Source organism: Clarias gariepinus, chromosome 4 (genome assembly GCF_024256425.1).
Source record: "Clarias gariepinus isolate MV-2021 ecotype Netherlands chromosome 4, CGAR_prim_01v2, whole genome shotgun sequence".
Lineage (NCBI taxonomy): Eukaryota > Metazoa > Chordata > Actinopteri > Siluriformes > Clariidae > Clarias > Clarias gariepinus.
Genome location: NC_071103.1, coordinates 17,180,538 through 17,199,558, shown reverse-complemented (window position 1 = coordinate 17,199,558; position 19,021 = coordinate 17,180,538). Strand labels below are relative to the sequence as shown.

The 19,021-nt window shown below is 39.6% G+C and overlaps 1 protein-coding gene across 3 annotated transcripts in view; it reads right to left on the bottom strand.

Moving 5' to 3' along the window:
* Positions 1–2,909: 2,909 nt before the first annotated feature.
* LOC128520465 (DENN domain-containing protein 4B-like) overlaps positions 2,910–19,021 on the bottom strand; it is a 38,648-nt gene continuing 22,536 nt past the window's right edge. For 2 of the 3 annotated variants that reach the window (XM_053494715.1, XM_053494714.1), the window contains 22 exons: positions 18,603–18,661; positions 18,318–18,462; positions 17,978–18,153; positions 17,707–17,807; positions 17,369–17,584; positions 16,963–17,108; positions 16,599–16,732; positions 16,393–16,507; positions 15,887–16,093; positions 12,917–13,045; positions 12,435–12,579; positions 12,199–12,339; positions 11,434–11,656; positions 9,765–10,041; positions 9,461–9,565; positions 8,961–9,136; positions 8,285–8,447; positions 7,953–8,192; positions 7,728–7,827; positions 6,250–6,415; positions 5,966–6,024; positions 2,910–5,864 (listed from right to left, as the gene is read on the bottom strand). In XM_053494715.1, the coding sequence (XP_053350690.1) occupies positions 5,719–5,864; positions 5,966–6,024; positions 6,250–6,415; positions 7,728–7,827; positions 7,953–8,192; positions 8,285–8,447; positions 8,961–9,136; positions 9,461–9,565; positions 9,765–10,041; positions 11,434–11,656; positions 12,199–12,339; positions 12,435–12,579; positions 12,917–13,045; positions 15,887–16,093; positions 16,393–16,507; positions 16,599–16,732; positions 16,963–17,108; positions 17,369–17,584; positions 17,707–17,807; positions 17,978–18,153; positions 18,318–18,462; positions 18,603–18,661 (3,369 nt within the window). In that variant the 3' untranslated portion in view covers positions 2,910–5,718. The remainder of the gene's footprint in view (positions 5,865–5,965; positions 6,025–6,249; positions 6,416–7,727; positions 7,828–7,952; positions 8,193–8,284; positions 8,448–8,960; positions 9,137–9,460; positions 9,566–9,764; positions 10,042–11,433; positions 11,657–12,198; positions 12,340–12,434; positions 12,580–12,916; positions 13,046–15,886; positions 16,094–16,392; positions 16,508–16,598; positions 16,733–16,962; positions 17,109–17,368; positions 17,585–17,706; positions 17,808–17,977; positions 18,154–18,317; positions 18,463–18,602; positions 18,662–19,021) is intronic. The other variant, XM_053494716.1, reaches the window with a different exon arrangement.

Sequence of the window (19,021 nt, the reverse complement as noted above, 5' to 3'; positions counted from 1 at the left end):
GGAGCTGGCAAATGACAGCTGGTGTAATTAACAGGGGTGAAAGTAGTTCTAAAGTTTTACCGGTACTATGTAAGCAAAAGGTGAGGAGAATAAACCATTGAGGAGGTGGACAGTCCTGTAAATCTCATGAATTTCTTTTTATATTTCCACTTACTCTGCATTAGATTATCAGCTCCATTAACTTCTGTGTTCCAGGGTTTAAGCCCAAATGGCGTTAAATGATAAGCTAGCGCACTAGGTGATCAAGTGTAGTGCTCAAGGTGATCAAGTGTAGTGCTCAAGGTGATTAAGTGTAGTGTAGTGTAGTGCACTACAAATCACTTGATCAACACACCAAGTAATGCCCTTGATTAGAGTTTACAAAGGGATTTGGAATTCAGGCTTGCATTAGAAGCTAGTTAGTTTTGTAGCTGGCATTAGACAGAGTTCTTTATGCAACTGGTGGCATTAGGTGGCAATAAAATAACATTTGGAAAAATAGCAATTTGGTTTGACATTGAAAATTACTAAGCAGACACAGTGTTTTTTAAAATTACATAACATTATCAGATGTGTTTTTTTTGCTAACCTGGGTTTTGGCATGTAGCTGCTCTCTCCCCAGTACTGTGGACTATACTGACCTGCTTTCACTCATGCTGTAAGTTTTTTAATATATTCCTTCCAAAACCAAATTTACAAGGTGAACGTTATGTGTGTTTCTGTGAAAGACATTGTAATTATAAAGGTAACAATAAATAGACCATCTGGGACATGGAGTGATACATATACATATAGTTAAACGTCCCATTCATATTGCTGAGTCAGAACTAACTGTTGTATAATTAAGTCATAACATCAAAATCACTGACAGAATAAGTGAATAACAATGATTATCGTATTACAGTTGACCTGTCAAGGAGAATGCATTAGGTAGTGGTGTGTTGCAAGCAGGAAATATGGTGTCAGTGTAAAGCTTTGAGCAATTTTGTCAAGGGCCAAACTGTGACACCAGGATAACTGGTCACTGCGTGTTGCATTTCTGGAAATATTACATACCTTGATAGTGGGCCAAGGGGGCCTACACAATATTAGGCAGATAATTTTATTGTCATGGCTGATCAGTTTATGTGCAATACATCTCAACATATGTCACATAATTTCTCAAACAGCTACAAATTACATTGTCTCCGTTTTGAAATGTGCTACATAATATACTCGGAATAAATATTTGTATATGATTGATGACATCAAAGCCAAGTTGTATACTTTGGGAATGAACTCAAAGATGATCAAAGAGACCACATTGAAATGTTACAGTTAACAGTCAAGTTCAATTGCATGCTGGAGTTTTAAAGAAAATTCCCTCCAGTCTGTTTATAATGAAAGTTGTCCAACAGAGAGACATAAATTAGCCATGCCACAATGGAGTGGTTATTAAAGTCGACCTGGTAACACACCATGTCACTTTGTGCAATAACTACACATGGATACATTGGCAGGCTTCCAACAATGCTGTCATTTACTCTGCCCACAATCTTCAGTCTTTACCGTCGACCCAGGAACACACACATAACGTTCACTTTGTAAATTTGGTTTTGGAAATAGGAATAGGAAATCAAAATTAAGGAATATGCATCAGTCTATGTATTTAACTTGAAATTTAGACAAGATATATGTGCAGGTACACCTCAATGAATTAGAAAATGTTCTATTATAATAATAATCTATTATTTGAGGAATTCAATTCACAAAGTGAAACTCATATTATAGAGGTTCATTACACACAGACCTCAAGTGTTTATTTTTTTTATTTTGATGATTATGGCTCAAAGTTACAGAAAATGGCAAATTTAGTATGTCAGAAAATTAGAATTTTGCATAAGACCAAAAAAATAGATTTTTAACTCTGAAATGTTTGATTACTGAAAAGTATGAAAATGTACAGCACTCAATACTTGGTCGGGAAGTATTCCTTTGCAGGAATTCAAGGTCCCAGAGCCCGGAGGAGGAGAGGAAAGATCCAAAATTTCAAGTCGCTTGAGGTCCAGTGTAAAGTTTGCACAGTCAGTGGTGGTTTGGGGAGCCATGTCATCTGCTGGTGTTGGTCCACTGCGTTGTAGTCAGGTACAAAGTCAATTGGGAGGCTGATTTGATTCTCCAGCAGGACTTGGCACCCGCCCACACTGCCAAAAGTACTAATACCTGGTTTAAAGACCATGGTATTCGTGTGCTTCACTGGCCAGCAAAACCCATAGACCTTGGGTTTCGCCGACCTAAACCCATACAGAATATTTAGGGATAAGACTCTATGGGGTACTGTGAAGAAGACGACGCGAGACTTCAGACACCAGAAACACAGAAGAGCTGAAGGCCGCCATCAGAGCATCCTGGGCTCCTATAACACCTCAGCAGTAGCACATACTGATCGCCTCCATGCCACACCGCATTGCTGCAGTAATTCATGCAAAGTGAGCCCCGAACAAGTATTGTACATAGACTGATGCCTATTCCTTTTTTGATTTCCTGTCGTCATTTTTAATATATTCCTTCCAAAACCAAATTTACAAAGTGAACGTTATGTGCATGTTCATACTTTTCAGTAGTCCAACACTTTTGTATTAAAAATCTTTATTTTTTTTTATTGGTCTTAAATAATATTCATTTTTTTTTAGATGATGAATTTTGGATTTCCATTAGTTTAAGTAAGCCATAATAATCAAAATTGAAAGAAATAAGCACTTCAGATACATCAGTGTGTCTAATGAATCTATATCCAAGTTTCATTTTACTGAAACAAATCAACTTTTTGATTATATATACATATACACACAACTTTTTTTTACCTTTGGCCTCTAAAAAACAAGTTTTTTTTCTAAAAAACTTGCTGCAGATATAAACCTAGCTAGTGCTCAACACAATAACTTTTACCATAATGTATGAGGGACTTTAATGTTGTCAGGTCACATTTTGAATGCTGTTACACCACAGCCAAACCAAACCACCATGTCAACAATCAAACAAAACACAAGTATGAGCTTGTTTGTTTCTAACATAAAAAAAAAATCACAACAGAACTCACACCTATATAAATTACTACAGCAAACACAATACATTTTAAATATAGCTCTGTTAACACTTGTATTTCTTTTCAATTAAAAAAAAATAAAAACTGTCCTAACTCAAATTTCCTTATGTTGCAGTCAGATGCATTAAAATACATTGAGATAATTGCAGACCCTTTTAGTAAAACTCCCTTTGGCATGCTGCCCCCTGCTGGTCATCATTATATAACACGGCACAACAAATGGGCAAGAAAGAGGACCTCTTCTGTTTAAACCTGCAGCCAATTACTAACAATATTGTCAGTGCTGACTAAACATATTTCTACCACCATGACCATCCTATATTAAAATGCCTATATTGTAGTTCTATTAATCACAGCTTTCCTGCTCAGTTTTCAAATATTTAGACAAAACACAAAATGACTTATTCACAAAAACCATCAATCTTCATTATAAGCTGAGGTGCCCCACATAAAAACATATGTACTTTACCACTTTAAACATGTGAGACACATAAAAGTGGGATGACACATAAATGGCGACCACAGACAGCTAAAAGAAAGAAAGAGGACAGACAAAAAACGTAAGCATTAACTAAGTGTAAGAAGGTATGGGACATTGTGAAGACCATTGGCACATAAGGCTGAACCTTGTATTATAGATTGCCAAGAGCTGGTCTATGGATGTCAAGTTCCTATTAACTATATTGTTGAATGATCAGAACCCACACTGATGGATCGGAATTTATACAGCCTTTACAATCATCAACTGCAGGTACCTAAAGAATTGATCATTTGAACAATTATATCAACCACCTGCTTTCAGATCCGAACTGGAGATGAACTGTTAGATGTAGAGGAGCCATGACACCCTTCCAAAATGCACTCCCAGAGTGAAAGAACAAATTAATAAGGCCATGAGGGAGGCTAATTCATACTCAACTAATTTTTTAACTGGTAGGCATCATCATAGAATGATACTGAATTGATTTTTCATCAATGTATGTGACTCCATTACTTGGTGGATGATTAAGAATGCAGCTCAATGTTTCTGACTTCAGTTCTACACAGTGCTAAGGGGCTAAGCTAGGTGTGTATGTGCCTCTTGGAGCATTAATACAACCTGTCAAAAAGGCAGAAAGCACACACAAAAACACACACATACATACAGCTGTTCAGTAGTCCAAAGCATTAAGCATAATGAAGGTAAGGGTGTGGCATAGGAGGACTCACAATCACCCGGGGGTGATGTTTTGTGAATGAATTACAGGTGTAATTAATTGCCTTGTCACACCTGTAGCACGTTCACAATACAACACCATTCAGCTGCTTCAGCTTTTTTTTCCTGAAAGCAACCTTTTTGCAAAAAACAGAAGCACATGTAGAGTTAGACCAGATCCAACTGTGTGAAGTCAAACTAAATTCCAGGAGGTGGACACAGTTTGGTGTGTTTTAAGCTGGATAGCTGTGTTGAGAGGTATGCTCCTCTCATATAGCATCTCACGGGTAAGGGTTTGGAGGAGAAATAGGTTTAGGTTTAAACACATTGCTCATTAAGCATCTGGATAACTGACAGCTGAACAGACACACACATCAGCACGGCTGATACACACATTCCATGTATTTAAAACAATATAATCAGACTGCAATCAGGTAAAACCAAGTGACAAGGAAAACAAAAAAAGGAGGTGAATTCCAATTAGATAGTCTTTTGGTTACAAGTCCTTAGCAGGGCCCTGTTACTAATGTTCATATACTCCATATAATTGCACTCTTCACAGGAGTTCAGTCTTCAGTGCTTTTTTTGGGTTGCCGGTTACACCCATCATCTCCGTGCTCCCAGTTTCAAAATCCCAAACCTATTCCATACCAGGCTGTAGCCCACATTTGGAGTCTTACTCCTTCTCCAGTGGTCATCATTCTGAAGTTTCATCCTGGTGCTGTGGTGGAGTTCATACGTTGTGGGTTCCTCTCTCATGGTCTAACTGCTAGAGGCTTAGCTAACCACAAGCAGCAAAAAGTCAATAAGACCTAGCACAGAGAGAGGCTATACAGGAAAGCAGGACATAAAGGGCTTTTAGACAAAGGCTGTCTGGTTCCAGCTACAACCACAGAAACACACTACCCACATTACTGAGGCAATATTACAGAATATGCACTTGTTTGAAGTTACGAGATGATGAGGCCTTTATCTGTGCAACTAATATTCTGTATAGTGATGCTGGTATAATGATGATCTGCTAAATGCATAGATCAGAATGCCACTGAAGCATGACTGCAGTGTCTGGTTTAGATACTTGGCAAAGAGGAGACTCAGCCCAGCAGCGAACGTCTAAATTAGCTGTTTTACAAATAGAAAGATCTGGTTAGATTTGCCCCATTACAATTACCTGAGGCAATGGAAAAAAATAATGACAACCCATTCTTGGCTAAAAATAATTATTTCATCCAGTGAGTTCTACCATATGTACCATGTGCCTATAGCTGTAGAGCAACAAGAGAAAAGGGGCTTCAGAACAAAGATCCACTGACATATGAAGACATGAGACGTGTGAAATGAACCCCCCCCAAAAAAGGACTCAATTTAAGGGGGGACAGTTGCAGGAGGCAGTCACTGAGAGAGAGAGAGAGAGAGAGAGAGGAGGTATCCCAACTGTGCAGTGTGTGTGTAATGACCCTCAGCAGTCCAGGGGCACTAGGAAACAGCGCCTGCAGTCCACGGCTTTGGGGCTGGGTGGCTGAGCCCTCTTCCTCCTCAGCTCCTCTCGGCCCATTGAGCTACTCAGCCTGGCATAGGCAGCCTTGTACTTCTTGTCAAAAGCAGCTGTAGTATACAGAGAGATGTGATTAATGTGACACAAGTTGATATTATTTAAACTAACTTAGTGGCCAGACTGGTCTTATTTTTGATGTTAGTCTACTTACCAACATGGTCTTTGCCCATAGCAGCCAAAGTAAGAAACAGAAATTCCCTGTACAAACTCCTATAAATAAGTAATGAGAAAACACGTTATTGTGTTTTATTTGTAAACTTTCTTAAAATTTCATCCTTCTCAATAAATTATAAACAATTTAACTAGCCTACTGCAGATAAGCTACATTTTTTATGACTGGTGGCAGTGCATTAATGTATGCATTAAATTTCTAGCTGTTTATCATACAGTAAACTACGATCACCAGATTTGCTCACATTAAACTCTTTTTCTCACCTCTGTATCCGGGGAGTGCCTGGCTGTTTGCCAATGGTTTCTACAAAGAACGTGATGGCCTTGTGTACCTCATTCATACCAACATAGCGCAAGACTTCCTCCAGAAAGTTCAGTGTGAAGGGGTGGTTGTGTCTGCGCCATCCATAGTTACGTAACGGCACACCACCTGATAGAAAAGAGGTGGCAAAAGCTGTCAATCCTGTTATCTTGTATATTAATTGATTCTTAAAAAGATGGGTTTTATTAAGCAAGCAGTGCTCAGGGTTCAATGTTCGATACATGAACTTGTAATATAAATTTACTAAGTTGGTTAAGCTTGGCCTTAGTTTTGCCACTACGAACAAACAACCCTGAAGTGATGTGAGTGGGTGGAGCAGATTGCAGCTGAAACATCAGTAATCTGCCCCCGCTTTGGATTACAATCCTATTTATGTTACTGTCTGCTAAGCACCCCTTAGCATAAACACAAGGCCAAAATGCCAATTTCCTGACTTTGCTAAAAAAGGCTTGTAAATCCTGTCCCATTTTGTAGAACCTAGTTTTGTGGCTATATACTATTTATGACATTGCACTTCAATAAATCGAGGCTACTCTGTTCAAATACAACATACTGAATTACTTCCTATTCAGGTTGATCAACTGTAAACTAATAAAAAATCAGATATTGTCTAAAATAAATGCTAAGCATTTAGAGTTTGTAAACACCCACAAAATTCATGATCTGGTTTGTAGAAAGAAATGAAGTTATGGTAGCAGGTTGTTTCAATCAATAAAATAAAGATAAATTTTAGAAGTTAAATTAAGTTATATGTCACTACCAAAATATGTCCAAATGAGGTGTTGAGGAGACTCAGTCAATAACGAAAAAGTGTGAGGGGGTATTTAATTATATATCATGTCAGCACACACCAAATACCTCCTATTAACGAAATAATCATTTGGCCTAACTCTTCAGAATGCATTGTGATTTACAAGATTTGGAACTTCTTCCTTCCTTTTTTAGATGAGAATAGACTGACCGTTCAGTAACACCAAATAATGTGATCATACTCAAGTGTTTAATGACAGTTGACTGTGATAATACATGAATTATGTTTGTTATGACTTATTTTAATATATTTTTCACTTTCATTGGAATTTATGTGTTGAACTGTCATTTTTTAAATGTATTTTACAAAATTACCCTTTATTTCCAATATTATGTTATATATTTTTTTATTATTTATATATTTATTTTTATCATTGTTTTTATTATTATTATTAATTAAATTATTTTTTGCATATGTGTATATATTCTTGTGGCTCTGTCAGGGATAGGGTGGGTATTCTTTATTTGGTGTTTAATTACTAATACAGTATATATGTAAAAAAAAAAAAAAATTCTTAATGTTTTAAAACAATAAGAAAGTATCTGCAAATAAATAAATACCTGTAAATAAAAAGAATGCATTGTCAGGCATGAATGTGAATTTTCTTACTGTGTATTCTCCAGAGCACATAAAGAGGAGGCCAGTAATCCGTATCAGGTGTCAAAGTGTCCCACAGTAACCTCACCCTCACTGAAGTACTTTCAGTGTTCTGAAACATATCACCAACATTACATGATCACATCTACCTTGTAAATTTTAAAATTTACCTTAGATCATTCCTAGATCAGACAGTATAGAAGTGTGTGTGTGTGTGTGTTTGTTTGTTCCTGGTACCTGTGAAATCTGTGATGCTAGCGGAGAGGCCCGTACCAGTTGCAGCAGATTGCTAGGGAGGCCAAGGCGAGTAAAGTACCAGACCAGATTCCAGAAGAGAATGGAGTGGCTGTCCAGTAACTGGACCTGAGAGAGAACACTCTCCCCTTCATTTTCCAACAGACTTTCAAGCTCCTTACGCAAGACCAGAGGGCTCAGGTACGCCACTGTCACCTGAGGGGTGCCACCCAGAGATGAGCTCTAAAACCAGGCAAGCAATTACACAGCGTCAATTTATTTCAATACACTTGCTGAAACTAAACATTTAAGAGGAGCATCTGAAGAAGTCTTACTAGAGTATTACTGCTGTTCTCGGAGTATGTGCTGGTCTCAGAACTGGAGTCATGCTCAGTCACACCGTTATACAGATGCTGCAGAAAGCCATCATGACCACTAGGGGGCCTCACTGCACTTTCAACTTCGTCCTCCATGTTCCAGTTATTGCGATACTGACTACTTTTCCGTGAAATGAATACATACATACATATACATAAATTATAAAAAAAAAAAAAAAAGGAGAGAATGGTGTGCGTTAGTGTTTCTGTGAAAGTGTAACGGTACATTCTTTATCTAATTTTAATCTGTCCTTCCATTTTTGGTAATCATAAACTAATGTTTTGTGAGATGGTGAGAAATCAGCATTTAACGCTTTTACAGTTTGCTGTTAGTACTGGAGAATGTTCTTATTATAAACCATTCCCATAATTCACATCAGTGATGCCATTTGATTTGAAAAAAAAAAAGTTCGATATAACTGAGATAAAGTGAAAGTAAAATTAATAAACAGACAAAGCTCAATTAATGACTACAGCAATGCTATGAAGCAACATTTATTCAGTCCCACAGTCCTTAACCTTTTTTTTTATATAATAACTGAATAAAATAGTTTAATAGTTCTGCTGGTTTGCTTTTGAGTGCCCATATATAATCTCCTCACATTCATTTTCCAAAAAGAGCAGGATGCGTTACCTGCTGACAGGCCCAAGGTCACAGATCTCTGCGTTAAGCAACGGTACAAAGGTCGCAGAGCAAAATGGGCAGCTGGAGTTAAGATTAGAGTCATCAGACGTCCAGCCTGCCATGATCTCCTCATCATACACCAGGGAGTTACAACTCCGGCAAAGAGTACAGCTTGACATCAACACCTGGGCAAAAACAACAGCTTTATGTATCTTATTTTAACAAACCGTTATAATACTATCTAGCACAACAGTTATTCATAATGAATTTGTTTTTTCAGACAGAATTTTCTTTAAATCAAATATGGACCTTTAATAGCGAAGTGTTTTTGTATAAAACAAGACCAAATAAATAAAGACAATTATTTTAATTTGACAGTTAAGTTAGTGGTTATAAGTCAGTACAGGATATGAGTCAGTCATTTCACAAGGAAACCAAGTATAAAAGAAAGGACAAAAAAAAGGGAAGTTATACATAAAACCTAGGGTTTTTCTACTCTGTTAAAATACCTCAAGTCCTGCCCCTTCCTGTGAAGAATCCCATGATTTCCTGAGTGAAAACCCAGAATTTGGAGGGTCTGTCAGGTCAATGTCACTACCCACAGACAACGAGCTCTGAAAAACACAAAAAGTATGACATTCAGTCTCTGAAAAAAGCAAAAGCATGACAGTCAGTACTTCCACATTCTTACATTACAATGTCTTTTTTTAAGAAGACTATAAACTAGAATGTTCTGTATACATAGTATTTAACAATGACATTATTCTCCACTGTATAGGGCAATTTGACGAATGGAGTCAAGCTATTTCTGACCTCTGAGGTGGCGTTGTAGAGTCGCTCCTTGGCTTTCAGCAGAGTCTCGGCCACCTGTGACTTGCGAGACTGCCTCTGTTCGGATGATTTGCGTGACGGGCCGTTAGTGGCAGGCCGTCGTTCGTCCACACTGGCTGCTCGTCGTGACGAGTTCCGGTGACGCGTGGGTGTGAGGAGCTGCTGCAGTTTACCTGCCAGTCCACGACTCGGGGACAACACATTATTGTAGTTCTCGTCTACAGCCTTGCGATTCAGCGTTTCCCGCTGCTCTGCAGATCTGATGGATAAAGAAACAAACAAAAAAAAAGTATATATCTATATAGCATCTATACTATGGTCTTCATGAAAGTCACAGAAAATAATAACATTTAAAGTTGCAAAGCTATAAATACACTCACCTGAAGGATTATTAGGAACACCTTATAATTTCTCGATAATGCAATTATCTAATCAACCAATCACATGGCAGTTGCTTCAATGCATTTAGGGGTGTGGTCCTGGTCAAGAGAATCTCCTGAACTCCAAACTGAATGTCAGAATGGGAAAGAAAGTTGATTTAAGCAATTTTGTGCGTGGCATGGTTGTTGGTGCCAGACGGGCCGGTCTGAGTATTTTACAATCTGCTCAGTTACTGGGATTTTCACGCACAACCATTTCTAGGGTTTACAAAGAATGTTGTGAAAAGGTAAAAACATCCAGTATGCTGCAGTCCTGTGGGCGAAAATGCCTTGTTGATGCTAGAGGTCAGACGAAAATGGGCCGACTGATTTAAGCTGATAGAAGAGCAACTTTGACTGAAATAACCACTCGTTACAAGCGAGGTATGCAGCAAAGCATTTGTGAAGCCACAACCTTGAGGCGGATGGGCTACAACAGCAGAAGACCCCACCGGGTACCACTCATCTCCACTACAAATAGGAAAAAGAGGCTACAATTTGCACGAGCTCAACCAAAATTGGACAGTTGAGGACTGGAAAAATGTTGCCTGGTCTGATGAGTCTCGATTTCTGTTGAGACATTCAAATGGTAGAGCCAGAATTTGGCGTTAACAGAATGAGAACATGGATCCATCATGCCTTGTTACCACTGTGCAGGCTGGTGGTGGTGGTGTAATGGTGTGGGGGATGTTTTCTTGGCACACTTTAGGGCCCTTGGGCATCGTTTAAATGCCACGGACTACCTGAGCATTGTTTCTGACCATGTCCATCTCTTTATGACCACCATGTACCCATCCTCTGATGGCTACTTCCAGCAGGATAATGCACCATGTCACAAAGCTCGAATTATTTCAAATTGCTTTCTTGAACATGACAATGAGTTCACTGTACTAAAATGGGCTCCACAGTCACCAGATCTTACCCCAATAGAGCATCTTTGGGATGTGGTGGAACGGGAGCTTTGTGCCCTGGATGTGTATCCCACAAATCTCCATTTACTGCAAGATGCTATCCTATCAATATGGGCCAACATTTCTAAAGAATGCTTTCAGCACCTTGTTGAATCAATGCCACGTAGAATTAAGGCAGTTCTGAAGGCGAAAGGGGGTCAAACACCGTATTAGTATGGTGTTCCTAATAATCCTTTAGGTGAGTGTGTATTTAAACACCAAACAACAATATCTATAAAAAGTTATTAGTAAAGATTACAGTATCTCCTGATCCGCAAATACCTGCTGTCTCTTTCAGTCGGCTGGCACCTGCAGTCTGTATCAGGCTCTGCACAATCCTTGTAAAAGGTGGACAGGCAGACATCACTGCGACGCACTCTGACATGGTCGTCTGAGGGAACTGGGGAGGGTGTAAGCATATCCCGAGGACTAATAGGAGGTTTGCGGGAGGCGGGGTCATCGGTGCTTTTGTTTTGTAGCATTGCCTTCCTAGCTAACTTAGATTCTGTGGAAAGAAAAAATGCAATTACACTGATTTAATTCAATCGTAATCCTATCGCGATAAATAATGTAAATGCATTATGCTTGTATTATTTATTATATAAATATCCTGCTTACATAAAACGTTTTTTAATCCTCTTTTTGCATATTACAATATCAGTGATCGGCATATCTTGGGTTAATATAACACCTACATAATGCTCATCACAAGGGCATATTGCAACCCACAGCAATACACACATACTGCAATACCAACTTCAAGCTATTTTTAGTCTTATGTTTGCCTACATCACTGGCAGCCAGTAAGTTAAAATCATGAAAGCTAGTTTTATATGTTGTCTAGTCCTGGTAACTTTTGGAACACTCTGAACTTATTAAAAAAAAGCTGTTTTTATATTATTGCCAGTTTATTGCGGTTTATACAGGATATCTTAAATTTATACAACTGTTATAAATGTAGCGAACTGTACCTTTTTGTGAACTGATCAGGGAACAGTACTAGTATAGTAGTTTCTAAACAGTAACAATTATTTTCTGATCACTTACTGTCAGGTCGCATACTGCTTAGACTGTTGCTCTTAGTGATAAGACCAGTCAAAGATTCATGACTTGAACTTTCACTCAAACCGCTCCAGCTGTTCTGACGAATAAGATTGGAGTGCGGAGGAAGACAACCGTTGGAGTTATCTACAACAAAAATAAAAATAAATAGAAGCTCGGGTATGACCACAGCTACCCTACCCCATCTTTCAATGGAGCTAAACAATTCAAAGCACACAAACCTTGTTTTGAGCTAATAGAATCGCTCTTTTGCCTGCGTTTGACTGGCTGCCTGAACTGTGCCACAGCCAAAAGAACGTTCCGGAGCTTGGCCCATCGAAGGCGTCCTCCCTGATTAGTGGATGGCCACTTACTTTCCAGCACAGCCTACAAACACACAAAAGGAATGAAATTTGAAGAACTGCAAGTAAAAAAGGGGGACCTTTCCCTCCCCAGATTTATTTTAACAAATATACATTTCCTGGCCAAAAAGTCACCCTTGTATTTAAATAAACAAATGTTTAAGAAAAATTAGATTGGATGATGACTAATTTATATTTTTCATTATATTTTAATTTCTAAATTAATGAGTAGTCCGAGAAGTCCAGGCTGATCCTAATTCAGAGCGATGGGTATGAAGCAATGCAGCCATAGTGCACAGTTTCCACTGTACAAGCCTCTAGAGATAGTGTTATGTGGCATCATTGCCTTGTGGAGGACTAACCTTGTTGTAGTACCCGTATGTTATGGTGTTAGGGGTGATTCCTGCTTTTTTCATCTCCAGCAGGACTCTGACAGCAAGCACTGGCTGACCATACTGCCCACACAGCTGCATTAGGATTCTGTAGCACACCTGCAGCACACACAAATTACCATTCTCCATTGTCCCAGGTGGGAATCACTGGATGCTTACAAAAAAGTACAGTATTGCGTTATTGTGGCCATAAAAATGTCTTTTAACACCTGTTAACCAGGAGCATATTTATTAAGAAATAATCAGCTACCTAACTCAAGATTCAAGATTCATTTTTTGCCATTGTTAAATATTTACAAAGGAATTCAAGTGCCGCATTGGGCTCAAACTCCTCATCTTCCACACATTCACACACACCCACACACATCCAACACACACCCAGATTCGAACACAGACAGCTGCCAACATTAAAAGATCAAAATTTATAAATAATAACTAAACAGTATATTAAAATGCCTCAATGGTATAAATGGAAATAATTAATTACAAAACCCACATGGTCAAAAGTGCAAAGAAATAAGAATAAAGTATTTTTTAACTGCCAGTGTTTTAAACATGTGTAGTTAGTAGATAAGGGTTGTAATGCTCGCTTCGAGGCTGCAGCTAAAGATGCTAGAAATGCTAATGCTAACAGCGCTAACGGGTGCAGACAGTAAGACACTGCCAGCAACTGAAGCGCGTTCATCATCACCGAGCACGACGTGAGGAGAGCCTTCAAGAGAGTGAACACCAGGAAAGCAGCAGGACTAGACGGCATCTCAGGTCGTATTCTTAGAGCCTGCGCAGACCAGCTAGCACCTGTGTTCACTGAGATATTCAACATCTCTTTATCTTAGTCGGTGATCCCCACATGCTTCAAAGAGTCCATCATTGTTCCGGTTCCAAAGAAACCTCAACCTGCTTCTCTCAATGACTATCGCCCTGTAGCCCTCACCTCAGTAGTGATGAAGTGCTTTGAACGCCTGGTCAGAGACTTCATAATTTCTTCACTACCAGACACACTGGACCCACTACAGTTCGCTGACCGTCCAAACTGCTCTACGGATGACGCTATCTCTCATCTCCTTCATACATCTCTCACTCACCTGGACAATCGGAGGGGGAATTATGTGAAAATACTCTTCATCGACTACAGCTCTGCATTTAATACCATAATTTCCTCCACACTTACCACCAAGCTGGAGCACCTGGGACTCAGCTCATCCATGTGTTAGTGGATCTCCAATTTTCTGACTGGCAGACCACAGGCAGTAGGGATGGGCGGACATGTCTCAGCCTCCCTCACTCTCAGCACTGGAGCCCCCCAGGGTTGTGTTCTGAGCCCCCTGCTGTACTCTCTGTACACCTATGACTGCGTGGCCACTACCAACTCCACCACCGTCATCAAGTTTGCTGTCGTGGTGGGCCTGATCACGAACAACGATGAGACGGCCTACCTGAAAGAGGTTGGAAATCTGGAGAACTGGTGCCAGAGAAACAATCTCCTCCTGAACGTCAGCAAGACAAAGGAGCTGATAGTGGACTTCAGTACAAAGCAGGTGAGGAACTACCAGACCCCTGTTATCAACCAGAGCCCAGTGGGAGAGAGTGGACAGCTTCAGATATCTCGGTGTTCACATCACGCAGGACCTGGCATGGTCCTGTCACATCAATACCGTGGTAATAAAGGCCCGGCAGCGTCTGTACCACCTTAGGCGCTTGAGAGACTTTAGACTGCCCTCCAAGGTGCTCAGGAATTTCTACTCCTGCACCATAGAGAGCATCCTGACGAGAAACATCACGACCTGGTTCAGGAACAGCACCATGCAGGACAGACGAGCTCTACAGAGGGTGGTGCGATCAGCTGAGCGCATCATCCGCACCGAGCTCCCTGACCTGCACTCAATCTACACCAAGCGGTGCTGGACCAAGGCCAGGAAGATCGTGAAGGACCTCAGCCACCCCAACAATGGACTGTTCTCAATGGAAAGCGATTCCGCTCCCTGAAGGCCAACACAGAGAGACTGAGGAGGAGCTTCTTCCCGCAGGAGATAAGGTCTCTCAACCACACAACCACACCACTATGCAGAACTAACACAATCTTTTCATTTCTTTTGAATCTTAATCTTTTTAATGCCCCAGAACTGTTGTGTCATTTGCAACTTTTATGATGACATTGTTGTTATAAGATGCTGTGCAGTCATGGGTGTATAGAGAGTAGAGAAAAGGGCTCGAGGCAGCCTTGTTGAGCTCCTGTAGTAACAGTGTAGAAGAGCTGTAGAGGCCCATCCTTACTGTCTAAAGTCAAATTGTTAAAAAAATCCTGTGTTCACTAACAGATGATATGATGGACTCTTAAGTCAGAAAATGTCTTAGGAAACAGCCTGCTCAAGTGCACTAACCAAACTTTTTACACATTTCAATGTACTGAGAATGAAACCAAAACCCTGGTTACTTAAAGCTCATTAATCATGAAACCTTAGGGGTTTTCACTGGAGTATCAATAAACGTTTATAAAAAGCACAGCTTTACAGACTGCTATGGTAAATTCTTAAATATAAATGTTGTGGTTGTAAAAAAACAGGGCCATGAGTTTCCGGTGCACAGTAAGGGGTTAATACTGAAATTATGCAAACAGGCTTAGATGTACCTACAGACTTGAGCAATAGTCAGAGTTATTTGCACTCCCTGGGTGACAGATATACAATGAACAAGATATACAGTGAAAAAATACATTCATATCACAGGTGTGTCTCAGTTATAAGAGGATTTGAACTTGGGCTTGTGTGAATATTCAGTCCAGCATGACTTATAGTTGAACCACAATATATCAAACTGAAATTTATGTTTTGCACTGTACAAGTACTGAGAACATATAAAGACTTTGATTTGTCTCTGTAGTCATATAAAATGATTCTGTAATACTTATGTTTTGAATCAGTGGTTGGTATGAGGCCTTACCTCATCAGGCAACACCACCTTCCGTGTCTCCATGTGCTTGAGCACCTCATAGGCGGTGTGCAGTGCTCGCACCTTGGCGCTCTCAGCCCGGACGAAGGTGGGCAAGTAGATGAACCACAGACCATAACAGTGGCCCAGCAGACACTTGGACCACATGTCTGGAACTGCTGAGTACTTTTGTGCACTTTTCTGTGCTAGCTTGATTTCCTGCAGAATAGAACATACAGAAATTTTCTAAAACATTATTTTGTTACTATACTACACAAAAGACATTAAGTGCCAAACACAGTCCTTTAGAAACAATCACAAAGCATGCGAATACATGTCCAAAAATACTTTGTGCAGATGAAACTGAACTTCATGTGTTAATTTATTAGTCATTTTTGTATGTAACATTAAACTTTTAAAAATGTCTTTGAATGCAAATAAATTACCAAAGAAAGGAAGAAAATCAAAAATATTTAGATCAGAAGTCTACGTCTTTAGATCCTTTTAAAAAGGTGTACCTGTTTGGTCCGCCGTGGAGCAGGGCTGTCGGGTGCACTTCCCTTCGATGTGATACGGAGCTGATCCTGAGGCCGGTCAAACAGCTCAGGATGCAGAATAGGAAATGTCTCGTAGCTACATCAATGCATTTACACAAGATAAATTGCTAAAAATGCTACAGCATAGTATAACTATGCATAAAGAACAACTGATAGTGTGGTCTAACCTGTAGAGCGCAGGACATTCAGAGCCATCAGCTTCCTGAGGCTCCTCTGGTGGCATTATAAACACTGTGTGTTCTCCACTGTGGGACTCATCAAGATCTATCAGTCTCACCTCTTCAGGCTTCTCCACGTCCACCTACACAGGATAGAATAAAGTGAGAGACAGGAGAGAAAAATGAGAAAAAGTGAGTGTGGTGATGTGAGATAGTCAGATACATTGTTTTTTATTATAAAGCATTTCTATTATATGAGGACACAATGGAACATTAGATTTAGACATTTGGCAGCATGTCTCGAATCATACACTTAATGGGTGAAAACCCTTTATTGTTTATTATTTTCAATTACAAAATGTAATATACATACCTTCTGAACACACTCATCAAAGAATTCGAGGCAGATGTGTCTGTCACTGACGAAGGAGCACTCCTCGATAAACTGCGTGAACATCTGAGTCTTGGTGAGTTGGCAATAAAACTTCTGCTGCGTCCGATCTCGAGACTTTAGAAAACCTGAGAAGAAATTATATTCTAAATAGTGTAACAGACTCTTTCTAAACTGAAGCTTCTCATCCTAGACAGAAAAAAACAAAACAATTGAACCTACATGAAAATCAGTGATGGCAATAAAACCCTAAATAATCCATAAAATTTAATCTAGGAGCAGGATATCAGACCTGACTCTATGATGCTTTAATTTAGCTCCAAGTCAGATTTAACTCATCAACAGATTATTAGCGTTTAACAGCGTTTAATGTGTGTTATAAACGAACCCTGCGAATTGAAAAGGGAACTGCAGTCAGTGGTTCTTTCAGAGGGAGCCTGGGTGATGGGCAGGAGGTAGGACCGATAGCCTTTTAGGAGGCAGCTCATGAAGCGCAGAAAGGCCTCCTGGATCTCCAGCTCCAGCTGCTTTTGACGGCCGTAAATCAGATCATAATCCGTCAGCAAGAACTCTAGGGTCGCCTCTTCTTGACCAGGAGTACAGACTAGAGAGAAAAGAATGAATCTGAAGAATAAATGATATTCATCCACCCCATTTTACATTCTTGTGAAATATATATTGACAAGTGTGACTGATTTTTATGTACTGCAAATGTTTTATACTTACTTTTTTCCAAAGTTTTATGCAGATAAGTGAGGGAGTTGAGCAGGATTTTGACATGTTTCCTGGGCAAAGATTTCCACGACAAGGGTTTCTTGTCTTCCGATCTAAAAGATTTGTTTCATTCAGTTTTTATTTAAACTAAAATGTTTTTAGAAGAAGCAATGATGGTGCTTATCTTTCTGTTTCATAAAACAATATTTAAAGTCTAACATCTGCAGCACTAAACACACTGGGCCTTTGTAAGCTGCTAAGACAGCAAGGAAAAATGACTCACTGGAAAATGGTGTTGGTGTCAAGGTCCACACACACCACATCTGAAGGAGGGTCGTACAGGTCAAAATAGCTGGAGTGAACGCCCACGATGAAGGGCATTGGGGCACACAGCACATCTGCACACCTCAGGGGGCACAGCGGGATGTACGGACAAGGCCAAAGCAATGGAAACGTCATCTAAAGGGAGGACGAAGAGATTAATTTAGACTAATTTGCTGGTACAAATAATTAATTGGTACAAAAACAAAAACATTACAACAGTCAGTTGTCTTGTGCCACCATTATTAATCCAAGTACACAGACACAGTGATACATAATGAGCATAAAGAGAAGGTCCTGACCGACACCAGGGCCTCACTGACAGAGGTCAGCACATCTGGCCGAAGGGAATGAAGCAGCAACTTGTGCTCAATGAGAACAGCCAACAGCAAAGTACATGCGTTCTCTGGCCCCAGATTCTGCAGAAGTTTCACAAAGCTGGCACCACTGCATGAAGACAGCACACATTTAGAATCGAAAGCAGTTAAAACCTTAACGAAACAGGTTTGTACAGGCATCTACATTTCTTAAATCTGAACGCAGTCCAAAGATGAAAAAACTGGTTGAATGAGGAGGATGAAGTTTACCTTAGTGGTAAAGGTGAGGACACTGGCTGGCACAGTAAGAGGTTGTCATACGGAGACAGCTGAGAAAAAAATAATAAAATATATTATATAAAAAACATTATAAAAACAAAATATATATACAGTATTGTGCAAAAGTCTTAAGCCAACCTCCCCTATCTCCATATTAAATGAAATGAAATTTGATTAAATGAAACAAACTGGAACAAATGTTTTACTGTGCCAGGCTGCAGAGTACACTAAGATTTCAAAACTGGTTGTTTATGTAGCAACTTCAGCAGCAACCTTATTTCCCCTGTTGTCTGTTTCAACTACTTAGCATTCAGCATCATTGGTATACTAATTACTGGGCTGATCATCTGTCATCATCTGCACCTATTTCTTACTATTTCTCACTGATTGTCTATGCTTGAATGATCCAT